This window comes from Pseudonaja textilis, chromosome 1 (genome assembly GCF_049901715.1).
Source record: "Pseudonaja textilis isolate UNSWEBS1 chromosome 1, rPseTex1.2, whole genome shotgun sequence".
Classification (NCBI taxonomy): Eukaryota; Metazoa; Chordata; class Lepidosauria; order Squamata; family Elapidae; genus Pseudonaja; species Pseudonaja textilis.
Window position 1 is genome coordinate 40373232 of NC_141990.1, and position 21917 is coordinate 40395148.

At 38.0% G+C, this 21917-nt stretch overlaps 1 protein-coding gene across 1 annotated transcript in view; it reads right to left on the reverse strand.

Moving 5' to 3' along the window:
* Positions 1 to 21917, reverse strand: part of TTC7A (tetratricopeptide repeat domain 7A) — a 159727-nt gene that overhangs the window by 37214 nt on the left and 100596 nt on the right. The window contains exons 16-18 of the mRNA XM_026695868.2: positions 21494 to 21610; positions 15511 to 15608; positions 11094 to 11228 (exon numbers count right to left, since the gene is read on the reverse strand). Of these exons, the coding sequence (XP_026551653.1) occupies positions 11094 to 11228; positions 15511 to 15608; positions 21494 to 21610 (350 nt within the window). The remainder of the gene's footprint in view (positions 1 to 11093; positions 11229 to 15510; positions 15609 to 21493; positions 21611 to 21917) is intronic.

A 21917-nucleotide genomic window follows, 5' to 3' on the forward strand; every position in this document is an offset into this window, starting at 1 on the left:
TATGGGAAGCGAGCTGGAGGTTTCACAAAACAGAACTGTATAAGTTGGGGGGGGGGAGTTTCTTGCTTAGGCTTCTATCCTATGCTATGCCCAACCGCAACTCTTTATCAAAACATGACAAGGTAAATGGACAGAGGCCTCATCACCACCTGGAGATGCCCACATGATGCTATATACAACTTTTAATTGGATGAGCCATTTGAACTATTGGAGGTGGGAATGTTGCCATCACTTTGTATATTTTACGCGCCCATTTTCTCAGATTCAGAATTCTTTTGTTGCTACCACTTGATTTCCAGTAAAATATATCTTTTCTCTAATTAATGGAATCTAAGTATTTCTTTCTTGGATTTTGAATGGATCACCATCTGACAGGAAGGCTGGGAAAAAGCATTTAACACAAAATTATCAGCAACTTTTGACAACTGAGGCTGACCTTGATTCTGGATATCTCTTTGACCTCAGATCCAAAAGCTTAAAAAAGTTCACTGCAACTATCAGGGAAAGGTGTGCGTGTGTGGGAATTTCAGGAGCTTTACAGCAGAAATGGGTGTCCTGACCATCTGCCAAACTTAAAGCATCCAGTTTGACTCACAACCCCACTCTAAAATTCTTCCCAATTCAATGCATTTTGGTTCCACCTATTCTCGGAAACCACAAAACTGATGGTCACTTACAGCTCTGGGTCCTCATGTTTATACTTTTTTAAACTGTTGCAAAAGTCCAGCTCTGAATTCTCCTTTTGTATTTTTGGGCGGATCTAATTGACACTGATATGCATATCCTTAGACACAGATAGTCAAAATAATGAACTCTGGCAACATCACAAGCATCATTTTTTTCTTCTCTGATTTAAATAGCTCATTACAGTTGTACATCAATACATTGGAGTCTTGATTCCTTCATGTTTGATGCTAATGGTTTCAGAAAATCAGAGACATTCTATCTTGTTTGATGAGAATAAATGCAATGGCTGAAAACTGTCCCATCTGACTCCTATCATCTGTTTGCAGTCAATCCAATTGCCTGAACAGAGGGGAATTATGTAGGACTTCACTATTCAGTTCAATTTGGGGACCAGCTTCATTTAGCCACATTATAAGTATTTTATATATTGATGAAAAATTCTTCTTTCTTTTATGTTGTGCCTTTTAAATTGTGCATTTTTCAGTTTTTAAATTGCCTCTACTCTTTTTGCTGCAAAAAAATAACATAAATACCTCTCTGGAAACTATCGATCTGATGGAAACCATTTTGAGAACCTTTCCGACTGAATAATAAGAAATTATTTAAAACTATCTTTTTTATAGCTTAAATTTAAAAACATTTTGCATCTTAATGTTTCATAAAGAGAACATTAGAAAGAACAGGTTATTTTTTACTTAAAAGTATTAGCACTCCACCCTCAGTCCCTAGATGTATTTACAATATATAAGAGATAGATGGGAGTCTATTTTTACAAAGGAAAAGTATGAGCAACAAGATTGCTCTAATGTTTATGTTTTGCAACAAGTTGTAATATGTGCCTGCGTTTCTCAACTGGAAATACTGGGCAAGAATACTAATGCAATCTGATGACATGGATCCAGTTTTGTTAATGTAAACATTATTATGATCTATGTAAAACAGTTACTAAGCCCTCATTAAAATCTTTAGATGACTATATTTTGTTTTTACTGAACTAGTTCATGAAATATTTCAACAGGCAAATTAGTAATTCTTCCTAATGCTATTGGAAAAAATATTTTTAAAATAAATAATTACAATTATTCAGTTCTCTGGTATCAGACACCATTAGAATATCAAGGGAAGAGCTGACAACATTTAATATTGTCACATAACAAAAGAAAGAACAGGGGGGGGGGGAAACCCAATCCTTAAAGCAGAGTTTCTCAAACTTCTCCCCCTGGAGAAATCCTTGAAATAATGTTCAGGCCTCAGGGAACTCCTGTATTAAAAATTGCAAAAAATACAAAAACTTGTCAGTACAATTCACTTCTAACCTACTCACAACCCATGTTTTACAATGGTTATAATAATAACAAAGCAGCAGGCTGCAGCTGAGTCACAGCATGCAATAATTCCTACCACTGTGAATGCTAGTATTATGTAGCATGCATAGTTAAAAAAAAATGTCAGTCATAATCTTGCATGGAACCCCTAGTGTCTTGAAAAAAAAAAACTACTTGTGAAAGGTAGCTGTAAAGTAACACCTTCATTTGTAAGAAGGATGAGGGGTGTTATTTAGCTATGGAATGATAGCTGAGACTAAGTAGCTGATGGTAGCGGAGCTGAGGACCCTGGCCATACTTCCAGCTTGTGGGCCGGATATGTCATGTGCTGGCCACACCCACGCCCAGTTTAGCAAAGATGGAAAAAAAAGTCCCAATACGTCACATGATGTCACCATGACAATGTGAACTTGACACCCCTGTCTTAGAAAGATGAGTGGCAGGAGAGTTGACCTGAGTGTGTCAGTCCCACCATTTAGCTTGTCTCCAGCCCCCTCCTCCTGGGCTTGGCTAGTCTAGTAAAGAGGAGGTCCAGGGGAGACATGATAGCGGTCTTCCAATATTTGAGGGGCAGCCACAGGGAGGAAGGGGTCAAGCTATTTTCTAAAGCACCTATAGGCCAGACGAGGAATAATGGATGGAAACTGAACAAGGAGAGATTTAACCTGGAAATAAGGAGAAACTTTCTGACAGTGAGAACAATCAACCAATGGAACAGCTTGCCCTCGGAAGTTGTGGAAGCACCATCACTTGAGACTTTTAAGAAGAGATTGGACTGTCATTTGTTGGAAATGGTAGGGTCTCCCGCTTGGGCGGGAGGTTGGACTAGATGACCTACAAGGTCCCTTCCAACTCTGATTATCTGTTAAATGATATACAGGTAATCCTTGACTTAGACTTAGAATCCTCAATCAGGAAACAGTAATGAAGTAATTTAGATATCTCAGGAAAGGTGCATTTTTGTATATCATTTCTTCCAAAAACTGCCTAGTTTTTAGAGCTATACTTTATATTTTCAGTATTAGAGACTGAAAAATACAAATTAAAAATTAGTAAAATGATGTCCATGCATTTTAAAAATACGTTAATGCTGAGCAGTGTGCAGCTAAGGGAGATCATACAACAGGTATGAGGAGTCAAGGCCTGAAGATGTATCTCTTAATATTGTTTCCAGATGCATGAGTTCTGGAATGCAGTTACATTATCTTTTGACATAATGCTTTTTTTATTATTGCAGTGCAAGGCAATTCAATTTAATCTCAAAGATCTTCAAAAGTAAAGATCCTGAGCTTTTTCTAATGAACATATTTATTTCAATTGAATCAATGGATCTGATAAAGACAAACAACATTTCCTTTCAGGCTTTGCCCCTATATTTGTATTATTTGACCTCTCAAGACAACAGTATCTGTGGGTGAGCAGAATTTCTTCCTGCTAATGAGGACCTGTCATGACGTTTTCTCAGGTGGCCTCAGAAAAATAATCTGAGGATCCTATTTCTCACACTCCTGAGAATTTGGGGTGGGGGGGATTGAAAAGCGAGCTCTCATTTTATAGAGGAAAAAGACAATGGGAGAAGACATGCTTTGCTTGGAGAAAGCTTCTGGTTCAAACCCTCATATAAAAGCATCAGATAATATAAAATAAGGAATATCTTTTCTTCCAGGACAACCTTCCTTGGTCAACCTGGACAGAACTAGAACTAGATGAACAATCTGACCTACTGTAAAACAGTTGGCTGTGTGCTGCCACTGTATAACAACATGTTCCTTTAACACCCAGAGTGTCTGTGGCTAATGAGGACGAATCCTACTGCCTAGTGGGTAAAAAGAACACTATGAAATAACCCTCAAACACTGGCTGCCTTCAGGAAGATCTGTTAATTTCAAAAGCCTTTGTATTCTTAAAAATTGTACTGTATTTGCAAATAATGCCAGCAGGACTTCATTTTCCGTTTTAATTCCTTGACTTTTTTTCAGCAGTGTGATGTCTACACAAACCAGCCTCTTGAGTATTATTAAATCTGGTTAAAAATACCGGCAATATTTAAAAGGAAGGCACATTATAAATATCACCAATGGAAGAAATTATTAAAATCCTAAGATTTTCCATCATTTCTCTTTTTCAGCACCATCTGAATATTCTTCAGAGTATAAAAAACACTTTTCCCACCTCCAAAAGTGGGTGGAAATGTCTGTGTGTCTTATACAGTGAATGTTGCCGAAGACCTGCCCACCCACCAGCCCCCACCGTTCGGCCTCTGCCTCCCAGCAATTTGGCTCCTCGCAGCAAACAGCCTGTTTCAGCTTCAGCACAGCCTGATTAGCACAAGCAGCTGATTGTCAGTTGGATCAGCCTCCCAACAATCAGCTGTTTCAGGCTGCAGGGATTGCCATAGCCTATTGCTGCTTCTGCGTGCCCCATTTTAGGCCTAATCAGGCTGTGCTGAAGCTGAAGCAGATTGTATTTGCTGCAAGGAGACAAATTGCTTGGAGGCACAGGCAGATTTTTTTTTTCTTGTTTTCTTCCCCCAAAACTAGGTGTGTCTTATACTTCAGAGAGTCTTATTCTCTGAAAAATATGGTATATACAAAGATAGAGGCATTTTCAGGACCTGGGCTTTTATTAAAATGTGCCCTTTGCCGAAAATACATTTAATAAATAAAAATTTAATACTGTAATAAATAAAACACTGATACGCTCTAGGTGCAGTGGTCTAGAGGTAGAGCTCTTGCCTCACAATCAGGAGGCTGTGAGTTTGATCCTAGGTAGAGGCAGATCTCTCTCTCTCTCTGGGCACAATGAGAATATATCTGCTTAACAAAACTCCATATTGGTGACAGGAAGGGCATCAGGCCATTAAAACACTCTGCAAGCTATATTCAGTTGCCCACACTCTACCCCACAAGGGATTATGATGATTGGAATAAGGCAGAACAGACTTGTGGGGGAGTATGCCATAGGCTATAAATAAAGTTGCCCATACTTAATGCTGAAGGCTTTATCTGAAACTTCCATCTTTTAAAGGCTTAGGTAAAATTGGGGAAAAGCAGACTTCTTCAGAGAGGTATTGAAATATCTGGGGAAGAAGTGCTGAACATACAATCAGTGGACTTAATTCAAAGGCATAAAAAAGTAGTCAGATGCATTAAAAAAACCTGCTGAATTTGGAACTAAATGAGGATAATAGGAGGAATATTGCATAAGGATTTTGTCATATTCAACTATCTGTTAGTAACCAACAATATAATTTTATCTACCAAAGGGAGGGGGGGAGGAGGAGGAGGAGAAATGAAATAGGCTGGAGACATAAGCAATTTGAAAATGTGAGCACTGAATAGCACTTCTCTGGATTTTTTTCAGCTGTTCTGAATCTGTGTGGGCTCATAAATGTACCATTTGCATTGCTACAATTAAAAAACAAAAAAACATAAGCACAAATGTAACAAGATGAAATGTATGTAAATAAGAACAATAAAATATATTCATGGCAGTGAGGAAGATTTTAACAGTGAGGATTATTTATTCAAAGGATGGACTGAAAATCAATAGAGGGTGATGTATGTGGGTGGTTTAATTTAGGTTAAAAAAAAAAGTTAAAAAGCCAATTTCCATCCTATTGCTTATTCTATGGAAAATAAATAAAATGATAGAAGCAGAATTTTTCTAGCAGCACAACAAAAAAAAAATGGTGGCTGATTGAGAAGAAATTTTGTTGACAATAGGAAATGAATGGGAAGCCAGGCTACTGATATAATAGCTTTGTAAATAAACCTATAAAAGAGGAGGAGAAGGAAGAAAACAATTTTGGTCATAAAATCTTTGTGCTCATTTTTGCAAATTCCCCATATAATGATCTTAAACTAGAATTATCTATGAAGGATTGTGATCCCCAGAATACTTTAATCTTATAATCCTGCAGCCATAGGAGGAAATCCTGGTAGATTAGACCAATGGTTCTCAACCTCAACAATTTTGAGTATATCGGCTGGGGAATTCCGGGAGTTGAAGACCCCACATCTTAAAGTTGCTAAGATTGAGAGAGTGCAACTTCCCTTATGCTTCAGTATTGATTATGATGGTAAGTTTGATGAGAATTATAGCCTAATGGCTTTTGAAGGGTTATAGGTTTTCCATGGCTTAATGAAGATCTCAACATGAGACAGAATAGGTACAGGTACTCCTCAACTTATGACCTCAATTGAGCCCAAAATTCCTGTTGTTAAGTGAGACATTTGTTAAGTGAATTTTGTTCCATTTTACGACCTTTCTTGCCTCAGCTGTTAAGTCAATCACTGCAGTTGATAAGTTAACCTGGTTGTTAAATGAATCTGGCTTCCCCATTGACTTTGCTTGTCAGAAGGTCACAAAAAGTGAACACATGATCTTGGGACCCAGCAATGGTTATAAATTTGAACCAGTTGCTAATGGGGAAGCTGGAAAGGTCGTAACTGTGAAAAACAGTCATAAGTCAATTTTTTCAGTGCCACTGTAACTTTGAATAGTCACTTAAAAAATTGTTATAAGTCCAGGACTACCTGTACAACATCCCAAACCAAGCAGGATAGGATTTATCTGCACCTAAGAAGAACAATGAAAAAGTGTTCAGAGATGATGAGAGAACTGGAAATCAAATCTTACAGGAATTGGTATGCTTTTCTTGTGGAAGACAAGATCACAGGGAAATGTGATGGTTGTCCTCACGAGAGCAAAAGGAGGGAGGAGTGGACTGTTGCCCTGGAGGCCAGACACAGAAACAGTGTATTGAAACTATAAGGAAGTTAAACATTAGGAAGAATTTCAGATGGCAAGAACAGTTAACTATTGGAATAGGTAATCTCAAAAAGAGATACCGTATATACTCGAGTATAAGTCGACCCAAATATAAGACGAGGCACCTAATTTTGCCTCAAAAAACTGGGAAAACTTATTGACTCAAGTATAAGCCGAGTTTTTCAGCACATTTTTTGTGCTGAAAAAACCCCCCTCGGCTTATACTCAAGTGAGATTCCCTCTGAAAAAAAAAAAAAATGGTGGAGCTCCGGAGCTGAGCAGCCGCTTCCCTGCTTCCGTGTTTCCTTTGCAACTTGTAAGCATGGGGGTAATCGGAAGCAGAAAAGTTCTTGCATGAGGATATATTGTTTTTTCTTTATTTAACTGTTTTTTTTGGGGGGGGGGGAAGACCCACCGTCATGTGAGAATGCTCAGACACGAAATCTATCCGCCTGAAAATAAGTGTGTGTGTGTGGGGGGGGATTTTAACAGAGTGAAGACATAGGGAGAAGGCAAAAGCGACGGAAGATCCTTCAGGGGAAACTGAGGCGGAGACTCACCCTTGGTCCAGATGAGCCCCCTTCCCCGCCCCTAAGGAAGCAGAAGCAGCCAGCAAGGGCAGGCAAGCCCCGCTTCGCGGACTCTGTCCGTCCTCGCTCCCACCCACCCACCCAAAGCCACGAAGTCCCCCAATCGCACAGCCCAGAATTGCCCTTCCCTCAGGGGGCAGCAACGATGCCCGGTGTTTCCTGAAACAAGAAGCTCCGCCGTGCAATGAAAGCGCCCTGGCTCTAGGCTCAGAAAACAACACGAGCCGAGGTGGCTTCGTTTCCTCAGCCCTAGCTGCTTTCAGTCCGCTCGGGAGGAGGAGGGGGAGGAGGAGGTGGTGGCAGTGGCTCTGTTTCCTCAGCCCTAGCTGCTTTCAGTCCGTTCGGGGGGAGGAGGGGGAGGAGGAGGTGGTGGCAGCGGCTCGCGTTTTCTGGCTCTAGGCTCGCGATCGAAGGAGTTGAAACAGTTTATGTCCAGGATGTGAGGGGTCTGTAAATATTGTTTGTGTATGCCTGATTTATGGTGTTTTGAACCCAGGAGATTAGGTTGGTTTACTAAACCATTAGTCAGTTAAACATGTGTTAGCATGTTGTGTGAAAACAACCTAAGATCTTCACGTTGCATAGTGACTCCCTTTTGCCTTGTCTGCCAAATGTTGACTGGTCTTGGACTCAAGATAGCTAGGTTTTTTTGTAAAGAAAGAAAAAATATTTCAGTGATATTTTACCACTGGGTCTGAGAAGGACAGCAAGTGCTTCATGGATGGCCTGTCCTCTGCAGAACAGATCTGCAGTTATTTTTTGAACAGTATTACTTCTGGCAGTTTATTGTTGATGAACCATATCAATTTGCCGCTGATATACAATGGAAAGAAGCTTAGAGCTGGTTTATATAAACACTGATCTGGAGCTCTGAATGCATTCAAAAGCAGTGTCAAGAATCATTCTCCTTGTTACTACTCAGGCGGAAACAATTGGATTTCTGTCCTGAGAAACCAAATGGCTTTTTAAAGTGCAGATGAACCATCTGGGATCAAAGTTCCCCTTATTGCTAGTTCAGGCCTTTTTTAACCTGAAAAAAGTAGAGCTGTGGATTGAACTTTTTGCAAAAAGGATTTGTTTTATCAAGAAGTTTCTGTTTCCAACTTATAAAGATAAGATATAAAAGCCAGCGGATGTTTCAGTTTTGAATTATTAGAGATGAACAGGCTCGGATGATAACTCTCTTGGACTGTTTTTGTCCAGCAAGCAGCCTTCAGCATTACATTGCCTCTAATCCTGGAAGCAACATTTTATCTCCCAAATAACTCTCTAATCTGTGTAGCCTCTGATCCTTGTGAATTGAAACCTCCCTCCCTACTACTTTATCCATTTGTGAGGAACTTCACTTGCTTCTGGAGTAGAACAGAAACGATATGCTGGAATTGTTTACTTGTTCTTTAGTCACAGAAAAATCTAATAAGGACAAACATAACTATTTGGTAGGTGGAAGATCCGCATAAAATTCAGAAAAGCAATGTTGGCCAATATACTTTGATTTTTCCCCAGAAAAATGGCACCAATGTTGTTGTAGAGGCAAGCAAGTATTTAAGTCCTTGATCTTACAGTATTAAATATGTTGAGAAATTCTACCTCAACCATTTTTCCTCAGATTTGAAATCAGATTTCTATGGAAACTGTCTATCACAATCAAAACAGTGAAAATGTATTACAGGAAGGAAATGAATATATTACCAGATTACTGTATATATAACACAGCAAAACATGTTCTCTATTAGCTCACTGTCTTGTGCTATTCTGGCTTCTAGCAGCACTGCACATTGGTGGTGCATTCATTTCAATATTTCTTTAAAAGGTGACATTTAATTTTCTGCTGGGGGGATGGAAATGATTTGCTCTGTTTTGCCAATGAAGAGAGAGAAGGATTAGCTATTTTAACATCTCTTTGCATATGTGCCATGGAGCATAGTATTATCATCCACCTGGTAAAGTCTGGAACTGGGACATTTAGCCAATTACTTCAGCAAGTTTTCTGTGGAATGGCCATATTTGATAAAGCTTGAGTTTAGTTAAGATGACTGCCAATGGCAAGCAGAGAGAGGCATCACAGTCAGGAGAAAAAGAACCTACAAAAGAATAAGTGCCACCTTATCATACAAAATGCAGTTTACAACAGCTACTACAGGGCACTACAGGGTACTACTACAGCAGCCAATAATTTTAAAAAATCTAAATAAAGTGCAAAATATTTTACACTCTCTAATTGTTAATGTTTATACAACAATTTCTGTTTTCTGATATTTAGTAAATATTTGTTCCCATTTAACCTTTTATATTATGACAGTTTATGTTGCAGATGGCTAATAATGTCTTGGAAACTATGGGTACTATCTGTGTATGTACGTTAAGTATATGTAAACTAATACATGTGCATATATAAATAAAGCTACCTGGAATGGAAAGTCACAACATCATATATTGAAAAGAACTAAAACATAATTTTTTGCTCAGTATAAGAAATTCAGTACTAGAACATTTGAAACAGAGGACTGAAGAGGGATAGCTCATTACCCTCTAAGAAATTGTTACATTGGACAGTTTCTTTTAATGTCAATTGAAGTCTCCTCTTCTGCAAATTTAGTTCTGTTGGTCTAATTCCGTTGTCTGCATAGGCGCAGAACAATATTTGTCATTATATGTATGACAGTACTATAAGTATTTGATGAAAGTTTAATCTCCCATTCAATAATCTCTTCTCCAAATGATTGTAGTGCAGCTACAACTTTTATATGCTCTATGATTTATTGTATTTTTGTTCATGTTATGACAGATTTTTCCCTTTGAGTTGCATATTGTGTACATTACTTTGCGATATTTTAATATGAATTCAATGTAGAAATATATTTTAAAAATTAAATATATGGATACACTTAATTCATTCAGCTTTTCTTCATAGGATTTATTACTTAAACTGCAACTCCACAGTCACCTTATAGGGGAAATGGACAGCTTAAATATTTAATCAATAATAATAATAAATTTTGTCAGGAGATAGGCAACTCACAGGCATATTTAATATTCTCAACATTTCCAAAGCTCTCAAAAAACAGCAAATTTCTGCTATGCAATTTTCAGGCTCACCTACTTTTTAAAAATGAAATAAATATAAATAAAGGAATTAAGCCTCTTGTAAGTTTAATTCACTTATTTTGTGTTTGACTTTTCACCAAACATATAGGGACACGTGGAATTAAAGGCCAATCTTGTCTTCTGATGGTGGCAATGTGGACCTCAGATAAGATAATATAGATGGATGACCTAAAGTTTGTATGTAATCTCCAATATTCTATCTTCCTAGGATTCTTCCAAATTTTGACGACAGAATGACTGAATTTCCATAATTATGATTTTTCTGTGATTTCCTCCCCCAAATTATAAAGTTTAAAAACTACTCTCATTTCTTCCTTCAAATATTCCCAAGCCCCCAGATACGGGTGAATTTCTTCTAAGAAGTTTCCCACTATAATTCTATTTCTATTCATAGCCCCCCCCTGCGTCAACCCCCCAGAAAATACGATGAAGTTATCCAGCTATCAGATGGTTTCCTGTGGCCTTCCAGAAGATTGTAAAGCAAGATTTCAGCTCTTCCAACATTACCTACCTGCTAATGCAAATCTATGGAAGATTCTTTGTGACTGCAGTATTTATGCCAAGATGATTGTCAGAATCTCAGAATGAATATCACATGAAAACAACTTACCAGCCTGCAACCAGATCTGTTCAAGAGTTGTCCACAGCTGAATAGGCCCTTGCTTTGAGGCAGAACTCTGCATAGTTATTTCTGACATGGCCTGTTCCAGTCGTGATGCTGCAATGGAAGATGCTCGTTGGGAGCCTACAATGTAGAAAATAATACTAATTAAATAAATATGATGTAATGAACCATTTAAATAAATCCAAAGTGAGGCAATTTTCTTATTGTGACCAACTAAATGCAGTTTATACAGTAAGCTTTTGAGGTTAACAATGTAATTCAAATGATGGTATTTGGCTAATGAAAAGGTCTAAAGCAGTTTCTTATTCCTGGAAATCATTATTAGCCTTAATGGTAGTGCGACTGTGTCTGAAGGCCATCTCCTGGGAAACTAGTGGACTTCCTTGTGCAGATGATTGGCCATTGCAAGAACAGAGTGCGGTTCTCCTGCAGGGCATTAGTTATGCCCTTGTGTACTTCCAAATCAACAATGAAGCAGCATTACCAAAATAAAAATAAAAATGCTGCTAGGTGTACTCTGAATTGTCTTTTCTTTTCTTTTTTTGTAAATCTTCACAAGCATTCCAACATTGCCACCTATTAAATTGAATTCTGAGGTTGCAGTATATTATACAGCAGATATTTTCCTCATACATTAAATCCTAATTTTGCAATTGTAAAGGCTAGGAGTTTGTGACTTTAGAATTTAAACTATAGTTCATATATCAGGAAGCAATTGCATATTCTGTAGGCATGAACAGTCTCAGATGCAATTTTTAGAATTTCAGGACTCCAAACATAAGAAAAGGAACTATGCCCAGAAGCTTAGAAGGCCATTGCCAACGAGGCCTGGACTGGAATATGTGGGTAGTCTACATGGGCTGGACTGGGTGGTAGCACAATTTTGTGCTGGTTTGGCTTCTTTCCTCAACATTGGTCCCAACTGATGTTAGTAGGAGGTGAGAGATCTTGGGACATGCTACAGGGCTCGGTACTCTCTCCACTCCTTTTTAACATCGACATGAAGCCATGGGGTGAGATAATCTATCACTTTGGGTTAGGTATCTGCAGTATTCTGATGATGCCCAAATTTTTTTTTACTCCTAATGACCCAAGTGATGTTCTTGCTGCCCTCTTTTGGTACTTGGGGACCTGGAAGTGGGGACAACAGGGTTCAATTGAACCCTGGCAAGACCGAATGACTTTGGATGCACGGGGCCCCAAGATTCAGGTCTTCTTCATCTTTGACTCTGGATAGTGTGGGATTACTCTTGACAGATCTGGTCTGCAACTTGGGGGTTCTCCTGGATTCACACCTGCTGCTTGAATCACTGCTAGGAGAGCCTTTGCATAATTTTGTGTTGTGTGCCAGTTGCTGCCTTTTCTGGATCAGAAGTCTCTGCCCTTAGTCATTCAGGCCCTGATCATCTCATGGTTGGACTATTGTAATGCACTCTACTTGGGGCTACCCTTGAAGAGCATTCAAAAATTAAAGCTGGTGCAGAGTGAAGCAGCATGGATAGTTCTTGGGGTCTGAAAAAAGGTCCTTGTAACAGATGTTCCGTGAGCTGCATTGGCTGCCAGTCTGCTTGCAGATGCATTTCAAAGTGTTGATAATCTCTTTTAAAGCTCTTCATGGCATAGATCCAATTGACAAGGGACTGTCTCATCCCACTGGGATTGGCCTGTCATACCCATGCCAGAAAAGGAGGCATGCTGTGAGTCCCATTGGCCCAATTTATTCCAGTTAGTGGGCCCTGAAATAGGGCCTTCTCTGCCACTGCATCTGTCCTCTGGAACATCTTGCCTGTCTTGTGAGGTTGATCCCAAACCTCCTGACCTAAATAATAAGAGCCTAAAGACCAATGGAGGAGCATCAGCATGGAGGTGGTTAATTGATTAATAACAGATCCCACCTCTCCCCTGACCCTGTGCCTGCTTTCCTCTCTCCCTCATCCATCCATCCATTGCTATCTAGCTATTCATCCTTTAAACTTTTATGATTGTAAGCACTCAGAGTTACCCTGTGGTAAGATAGGTGGCCAATAAATTTTATACATACATATATACATACATACATACATACATACATACATACATTCATACATACATACATACATACATACATACATACATACATACATACATAGCATGATTTTAAGAATATAGATTGCATTGCTCTGTACCACATTCGGAGAGGAATTTAGTTTTTGTATACTTGTGAACTACCATTTCTTTTACTGTAGTTAGGTAGTCTTAGACTACTCATTTGAACTACTGTTGAAACACAGATATATTTTTGTCATAAAACAAGTAGCTACTGAAATCTAAGCCTACTAATTATCCCTTGAAGCTCAAATTCTTGTTTACACAGCCTTCCTACTAAGCAAAAAAGAGAAAATTCTTCTATCAAATATGAAATAAGGTGAAACATAAACCATCATCATCAGATAGTGGTAAGTCGTCCATTACATGAGGAATATTGCTTTAATATTGGACAAATTGTGGCTTATCCCTACAATCATGGAGAAATCCCAGAAAACAAAAAAGGAGCCCCAAGGATCTGGTCTCTCCCTAAACTTCCTGATTGCTGCAAAGCACATTCCGCATGGCCTAGATAAGAAGAGCCTAATCATATCTCAGTACAGCTATACTCAGGGCAACATGAAAGCACACTTCATGAATGCACATAAATTCCCCTCAGGCTTGTTGCAGAATTTATGACCCTCAGCTTTCAGTAGCTAGCTCATTTCTAAGAAACACATCAAGGCCTGGCTTTTTTTCTATCTTCAAACTGGCTTCCTTCTGCATCTTATTTTGTTGTAAATAGACTTGAAAAACCATTTGATCAAAAGGCAAGTTGTCGATTTGAAATCAAATATACTTCAAATATAACATTCAGTACTGTAACTATGCCAAGACTCATTTGCTCAGATGGCATTTACTAGAATTTATAGATTTCTATCCTGACTTTGCAATTCTTATACTCTTACTGTGTAACATTACCTTAATTGTGCAATAATAATTTCAGTTACTGGAGAGATGGAGCCACCAGGAAAAATTAAGACTGCAAAAGTAAAATAAAACTGCATCCTGTTTCTTAAGAATAAATCCTACCAGTCTTGCCTCTGCCTTCCAGGAAAGAGCAGACTTTCTCCTGTAGGCTCCAGTCTCCTGAAAATGGCCTTGAGGGGGGTTAAAATTAAAGAGTTCTTTATGGCACTGAATATCTGGACACAAGAGCCTAGAAAAGGATGCCTTGCAATAATTTTATCCATTTTTAATCATTCTAAAGAATAATGAAAGATCATACAGAGTCAATCTGGACCTCAAAGTTTTCTATCATTGCATTGGAACTTGGAAACCCTGAGATTATTCGTAGAAGCCATAATATGCACAGTTTCCTTGCTTCCCTGGACTTCACTCTACACTCTTTATTCCCACTAACCTCTTTACTGAAGATGTGTCAAATTCACAAACAACAACAATCAGTTGAAATTAAAGTACTACTTTTGGGTTGATGTTGACCTCTCAGATCTTCACTAGACTGTTGTCAGCCCTCTTTGCGAACAGATATATCTGAGCATGTGCACACTTATAATTTCTTGATCAGAGGTCCATCAAAAAAAAAAGATTTTATTCAACAGTTTATTTAGTAACTGTTGTTTGGTCTACATGAATATGGGTTTGAATTTATGGATGTGATTATCACATCTTGAAGGTAAGCTTCAAGGTTGATTATGTAGAGAGAATCCGTTGGATACACTTCTGTAATTTAATTGCACATTCCTGCTATGTCTGCAAGTCAGCCAACCATTTTAACTAGTTCAGCATTTATGAGACATTATAAAATAGACAGATGTGGCCTTTAATAATACTGAATTGCAATTTCTTTATTCCTGGGTGACATGGCTATACTTTTATTTCAACAATATTCCTGGGAACATTGTTAGAACACAGAAATAATTCTGATAGATTAGATTTTCCATATCCAGAATTAAGTCTAGTAGCAGTCAAACAGGTATAGAAATCTCACACTCAGGAAATGAGTATTTATTAAGTGACTCCAAGGCAAATTGCCTATGGCAGTGGAAGCAGTATAAAGCCATCATATGCAACTGATACAACACACAGCACATATATTGGCTGATGTTATGAGATATATAATTCAACATACTGTGTTAAATTGGAGGATATTGACTTAACATTGATCAATTTTCAGATGATTCTATCCACAAGTGTTGCCATCACGAGTAGGGTAACACAATAAAATCTTGAAATAAATGTATTCCTCATAATATATTAGGAGATATATTAGGACATTTGTATGGAAGAATGCATTAATTTAAAAAAATGAAGTTTATTTATATGTGATTGTTCACCCTGGATTTAGGTTATCCATTAATCGCTTTGTTTCTCCTACCAGAATCATTATCATGGGCATCCGGTAGAGTAAGATACACATTGTTATTCTTCTTGGCTGGTACTGTCTCAGTCAAACTGTTTGCTTTCTCTGAATCACTGTAAAAGAACAACCACAGGATAAACATGTTAATCATCACTTACCTAAAAGGCAGGGTATATGCTAGAGCCAGAACTCTGTAGTAGATGAGGGCTTTGACTAAAACCTAGGAGACACAGGTTCTAGCCAACCTTCAAATACGAACACATTCAGTGATTTTGGGCCAATTATTTTCTCTCAGTCCTACCTACCATACAGAGTTGTTGTATTGAAACAAAGGAAGAGGAAATGCTTCTGCAGAAGAGAGAAATTTAAACAGCAGTAATAATCAGTCCTAGAAAATGAGCATCTATCAACCTTGAAAGCTGAAATGTGGGTGCATATGACAGAGCTGTGGTCAAAATTACTCAGGCAGCAGAGATATTTATCAAAAGTTTGTGTGTCACAAGCCATACTGTGCAAAAAGTTTGATAAAGCAAACTGCCAAGGCAGGAGGAGGATGTCAAGTGGTGATCAATGCACTTGGATTAATTTGACATGTTTTAGCAAAGTGTGGCTTCTGCTCCTGAAAATCTGACGGTTCGTTTCTTTCCTAGCTATGAAGTAGGGAAAGTGGGATCTCTTCCTAGTGTAGAGAGTTTTATTCTTTTCCGTCACAATGAGGAAAGCTGACTGAAGTCAAAATTATACTAGTCATCACTAGCTCAGTCCTATTATTTTGTTACTTATATCAACAGAAGGAGATTTATGGGTTGTGTGTGGTTTCTGGCACAGAATGTTTTTATTATATTTTATTATTTTTCTTTGTACATGATATTCTAACCCCTGTCGGCTGCCCAGAGTTGCCTGGAGGGTGGGCACCCTGATCATTCTCATGCACCAAATTGATCCGTTCATGGTGGAGAATATAGAAGGAATCACCTCGTGTCCTACTTTCCATCTCTATTGTGCAGCTCTTATGTACACAAAAGAATTAAGGCTGGAATAACCAAAGACTATTTTCCCAGTACAGTTCATGCTAATTACCCACAGTATTGTTTCCCATCTCTCTGAAAAATTCTGTCCTTTTGCTATAAGGATATAGACAATGTAGTTTGTGTTTATTAAGTTTCCTGTGCTTTTTATCTCTTGCCTTTCATTCATCTTTTTCTCCCTCCTTCTTTCTCTCTCTCCCTCCCTCCCCCTCTCTCTCTTCCCTCTGCTTTTTGGCTGCCTTTTGTCCCCTGTTGCCATCTAATCATGTTTATATTTGCTGATGTTTCATAAATAAACACCAAGTTATATTTTTGATAGCTGAACTAAGCAGTGTGTCTTCTTGCTCTAATCTGGATATAAGGGATTGCAAGTGGGCTGGGTGGCAACTAAACTGGAAATTACCCACAGTATTTTTCCACCAGCTAAGTAAAGCTGCATACGGCCTTTGAGAGCAACAAAAAGAGCAGACATTCCTGGAATGGAAATGCATTTTCTGTGCAGAAGTTAAGGTTTGTTTATATAACTAAAGGGGAAAAAAACTGGGATACTGCTTCTGCTATTAATAAATATAATTCTAGGAGATATTTTAAGTATTAAGTTGGTATGTTTGCACTGATATACAATGTTTATTTATTGAATCTGTACCCTTTTTCTTAAATCAAAGGGCTTGGGACAGCATTCACTTCTTTTCTTCCCATTCTTACCCATTTTTTCCAATAACAATTCAGTGAAGATGAGAGAAAAAGTAACTCTAATACTAATCATAGTCATTTTAGTAAGATTTTTAGATACATACATACAAACATACTATAATGCAATATCATAATTTAGAATGTTCTTTTTAAATTAAAAAACAACAACAAGCAAGATTTTAAAAGCATCACATCAATAGATCTAGCAGGTTGGACTCACAAACTCTATAATGCTTTGTGTATTTCCACTGAAAACAGTTGGCCTTAATTTAATATGAGTGACATTGTTTTCAATAGGTCCAGACTTAAATATACCTAAATAAGAATCTTAATATTGCTTTCTAGAAAAAAAAAGTGAGAAAGGCCATTTACAATGTACTTTTCATTGCAGTGTAGCTAGACATATCTGAGCGTATATGAGTCGTCCTTAAATATATGTGTTTGTGTGTATATTGGCAGGAAGAGATACTGCCTAAATGAAACAAGGTCATTTAGGGTTTTAATATCAAAACTTGCTCCTTGAATTGAGCCTCCAAATTAAATAGTTTTTAATTATATTAATACTGTAATTATGATATATATGAAAATAGTATCTCAAGCCTGTGCGTCAGTAACATTCAACACAAATAAAGTTTGAGTACATTACTGTAATCCAGTTTGTTAACCTGCCCCATCTGTCTTCTTTCAAAAAAAAAAAAATCCCTATTAACCCAGGCATATGTAAGATAACCATGATTCTAGGACCAGATGGTCTATTAGATTGCCTGTATTTTGGTTTTCTGTTCTTTTAGAATTAAACTGAATTTAATTAGTATTAGTATTCATCATTTTTAAGCATGGGTGATTTATTGGGATGGTTTGACTTACAATTATTGTTATCACTTGTTGTGAACCACTCCAGGTATAGAAATAAAATCAATCAACTAATACTACCAATGAATAATGTATTGAATTTCAAGCCCTATAATCAACCCTGAAGAGCTCCCACATAAGGAAAGCTACTGTCATCACAAGGGCATGAGTGAATGCTGATATATACTGTATTCCATTTTTATTCACTGCTACTCAAGATCAGTAAATAATCAATTAAGAATGTCATTATTGTATGGTATTAAACCCTTGTCTCAAGTGGATGTATTGTATTTTATCACTCTTTGACATGAACAAGCAACATGAATGAAAGAGAACAAGCAAGCTCTGCTAGTATACCAGTTGGTGGCATTTTGTCAGGAAAAAAAATGTTGAAGATGTTCTATGGGCTTGTGTAAGTGTCCTGATATCTCTGTCTAGCTATAGCACAGCCAGGGGTAAAAGAGAAGGGATTTCTTCTCTTTCTCTCCCTCCCTCCCTCCGTCCCTCCCTCTCTCTGCCGACTGTGCAAGGATCTATGCTCTCCACGGAATATGCCTTGATCTGCAATCCTGCAAAACTATAATGAATTCTAAAGGGCAACCTGCATTAAATTTTCAGATTTATCTCTGGAATGGAGCAGCATTGGGAAGTCAGTCCTGTCTTTGCTCTGGAGGGGTGGGACGGGAGGGGGAAAGAGGGAGGGGGGGGATGCTCCCTGGGATCCTGCTATTCTACAAGCAAGGCTCGGTAACCATGATGGTTATTTCCCAAGGTCTGGTTCTTAGAGACTTGGCTGGTTATATGATATTGCCTTCCTTCTCATTTCCAACTGATATAAAGTGACATGTCTTTCAATGCTTGCTTATAGATGCTTAATGGTTTCTACAAATTTCAGGTCTCTTACTCAGGTACCTATATTTAGATTTAGGCAGGAATCCTAGACCTACTAAAATGCTTGTAAATCCACTCCAGGATTTACAAGTATGTAAGTGGGTGAAGTGCAGACATACAATTTAATTTAATTTTAATTTTTCTTCTCATTCTAAGTATGGAATAATAGATTTAAATTGCAGGAAAGTAGATTCTGATTAATCATTATTTAAAAAGCAGCTGAACAGTAGAATAAACTATCCAGATAGGGGGCAGATGTCCTTTCTTGGATGCATTGCAATGGAAGCTAGACAATAAGGAGGCTTTAATTTGGATTCCTTCATGCAATAGGGCAGAGGTCTCCAAACCTGGTAACTTTAAGACTTGTGGTCTTCAACTCCCAGAATTCCTCAGCCAGCTATGCTGACTGAGGAATTCTGGGAGTTGGTCCACAAGTCTTAAAGTTGCCAAGTTTGGGGACTCCTGCAATATGGTATTGCACTTGATGGTCCAAATAGCCTCTTCCACCTCTATTCAATAACAACATACATTCTTTAAGAACAATATGTTTATACTGAATTGCTGTTCTCACTCAGGAATTTACTTATTTAAATGATTTATATAGCTACCCATTTCATTTGTGAACCTTCATGGCTTACAAGAATTAAAAATGCAGAAATACCTACAATATATAATCCCAGGTACCCAAGTATAAACAATAACCTCACTTACAAGGGGGCGGGGTGGAGTGCATGAACAATAGCAGAGCCATCAATCCACCTGACCAAAATGCTTAAGGAAACAGGTAGATCTTCAATAATAAATTCTTCCTTACAAAAAGGAAATGGGGCTGGGACCATCCAAATCTCCAGGAGAATGCTGTTCTGTAGGGCAGGTGCTGCTCCCGAGAAAGTGCAACTCTAAGCTCTAGCAAGGTGGCATTGTTTGAAAGAAGGGACCCAGATCATGTTCTCTCTACTAAAACTGGTGGGGTGACCAGAAACAATGAAAGAAAGATGGTAGCCACAAGTAGCCTGGCCTATGCCATCTTGGGCTTTATAGGTGATTATCAATGCCTTATAAGGTAACTTTGAAAATGTTTAGACAAGCTAATAAACCATAATAATGTCTCCTAGACAGTTGGCCCACATATATGTTTGACTAAAAAGAATGTTTTTTTTTAATCTTTTGGGAAAAATTCTTTTTTGATCATCTGGTGGTAGAGATAGCTTCAGGTCTTTGAGAATCTTGTACCAGACACACTTGTGACTGCTTCATGTATGGATTACTTATGGACTATGCTAATCTTTTTGTCATCAGGACAGCTAGATAATGGTATGGAGTGCTCCCTCCCTTCCTTTCCAGCTGCTATTCTTCTGCAGGTCCAGCTCTTTATTGAGTAACTGTGGGACTTATTCCGCTCCCGTTCCTTGGTATGTTAAATCAAGCTGGCCTGGGTTTTGAGCAGATATTATGCTGATTGACAAATGAACCAGGAATGGGTGGTACAGGGAACTGTCCCTCTTCTTGATTAGGTTGTGGTCACCAAGATAATTTCCATCCCTTCAGGAAGCTGTGATTGGGTTGCAAGCTAGTGGCAAAGTTACTCTGAAGACAATCAGTTTGGTTTCTTGAAGGCATTTCAGGCTGCTAAGATGATCTGGTTTCTGGAATCTATTCCTTGTTACAGTCAATATTGACCCATTTCCACAATGATGGCATTGCTGTTGATGGAAGCAGTATCCTACAGGAACTATATTACAGATTAAAGGTGTGTTGGTCTCATATGATGGACTTCACACACACAATTACAAACAAATGCTAGCTTACTAGAAAGACTGGCCTAGACTGCTTGAAGTACCGGGATTTCTACTTTTTAAGTTGCTCAAGACATGAATGATAATATACATAAGCCTGTTGATGACACACAACCATTCAGAATAGAAACATTGATGATGGATGTGAAGAGCTCCTTCAATATATCCCCAAAATTGGTTGAATGTGCTTTAAAAGTCAATACAATAATGATGGTTTGGAGAAATGTAATAACTTATGAAAATATATACAGTATATAGAGAGAAATTTGTCTCCTCCTGTCATACTGTTAAAACTCAGCCATTGAAACTAAAGGGGGAATGATTCAGGATCAGTGAAAGGAAATCCTCTGCAACGTTTAGACTGGAGGCCAATCTGTATCATACAACTTTAAGTAAAGAATTCCATGGATGACAGACTCATCAGTGGTTACTGTTCCTAATGAATATTGTCTCCTGAATCAAAGCATTCCTTACATATCAGACACTGAGGAGTGATAGTAAAACACCATTGCCCTCTGTCCATGCTTGTAAACTCCTTGCATGTTCTGGCTGACCACTGTGTTATACAGAATGCTAGATTAGCAAGCAGTGGCTTGATTCAATATGGCTCACATTTTGCAGCTGTTCATGAAATGTTGGGTATGAAACTGCATCAGGCATATGAACTCCCATACCCAGACAACTCTTTCTGCATCTCCATTTAAAGAAAATCCAGTTGCAATTTAAAGAAAAGCCTACCTTTGCTGTGAAACATTATACAACATCTGCCACTGATGCAACATATGTCTACAGGTCACTAAAGCCTCTTCCGGTCCTTTATGTACTAATTCCAGTTTTATTTTTGTGAAGAGTAAACTGTAATAAAAATATACACACATATAAAAAGCAAATAATATTTAGCTGTACAGATAAATACAACATGATAAACATGATTTCCATTTGTAGAGAGATGATGTCTACAGTTTGACAAAATTAAGCTATTTCCATATAATAAAAACACACTATGCTTAGCTGATAACTGCTGCTAGCATTGCAGTCAAAACAGAGCCTTTAAAAAGACATCAGGGAGGATGGGAGAACCCTAATTATTGCAGAAATTTTAAAAAAGGGAAAAATCCTAATAGTTCACTAAAAATAAATATAAATTTTATTCAAATAATTT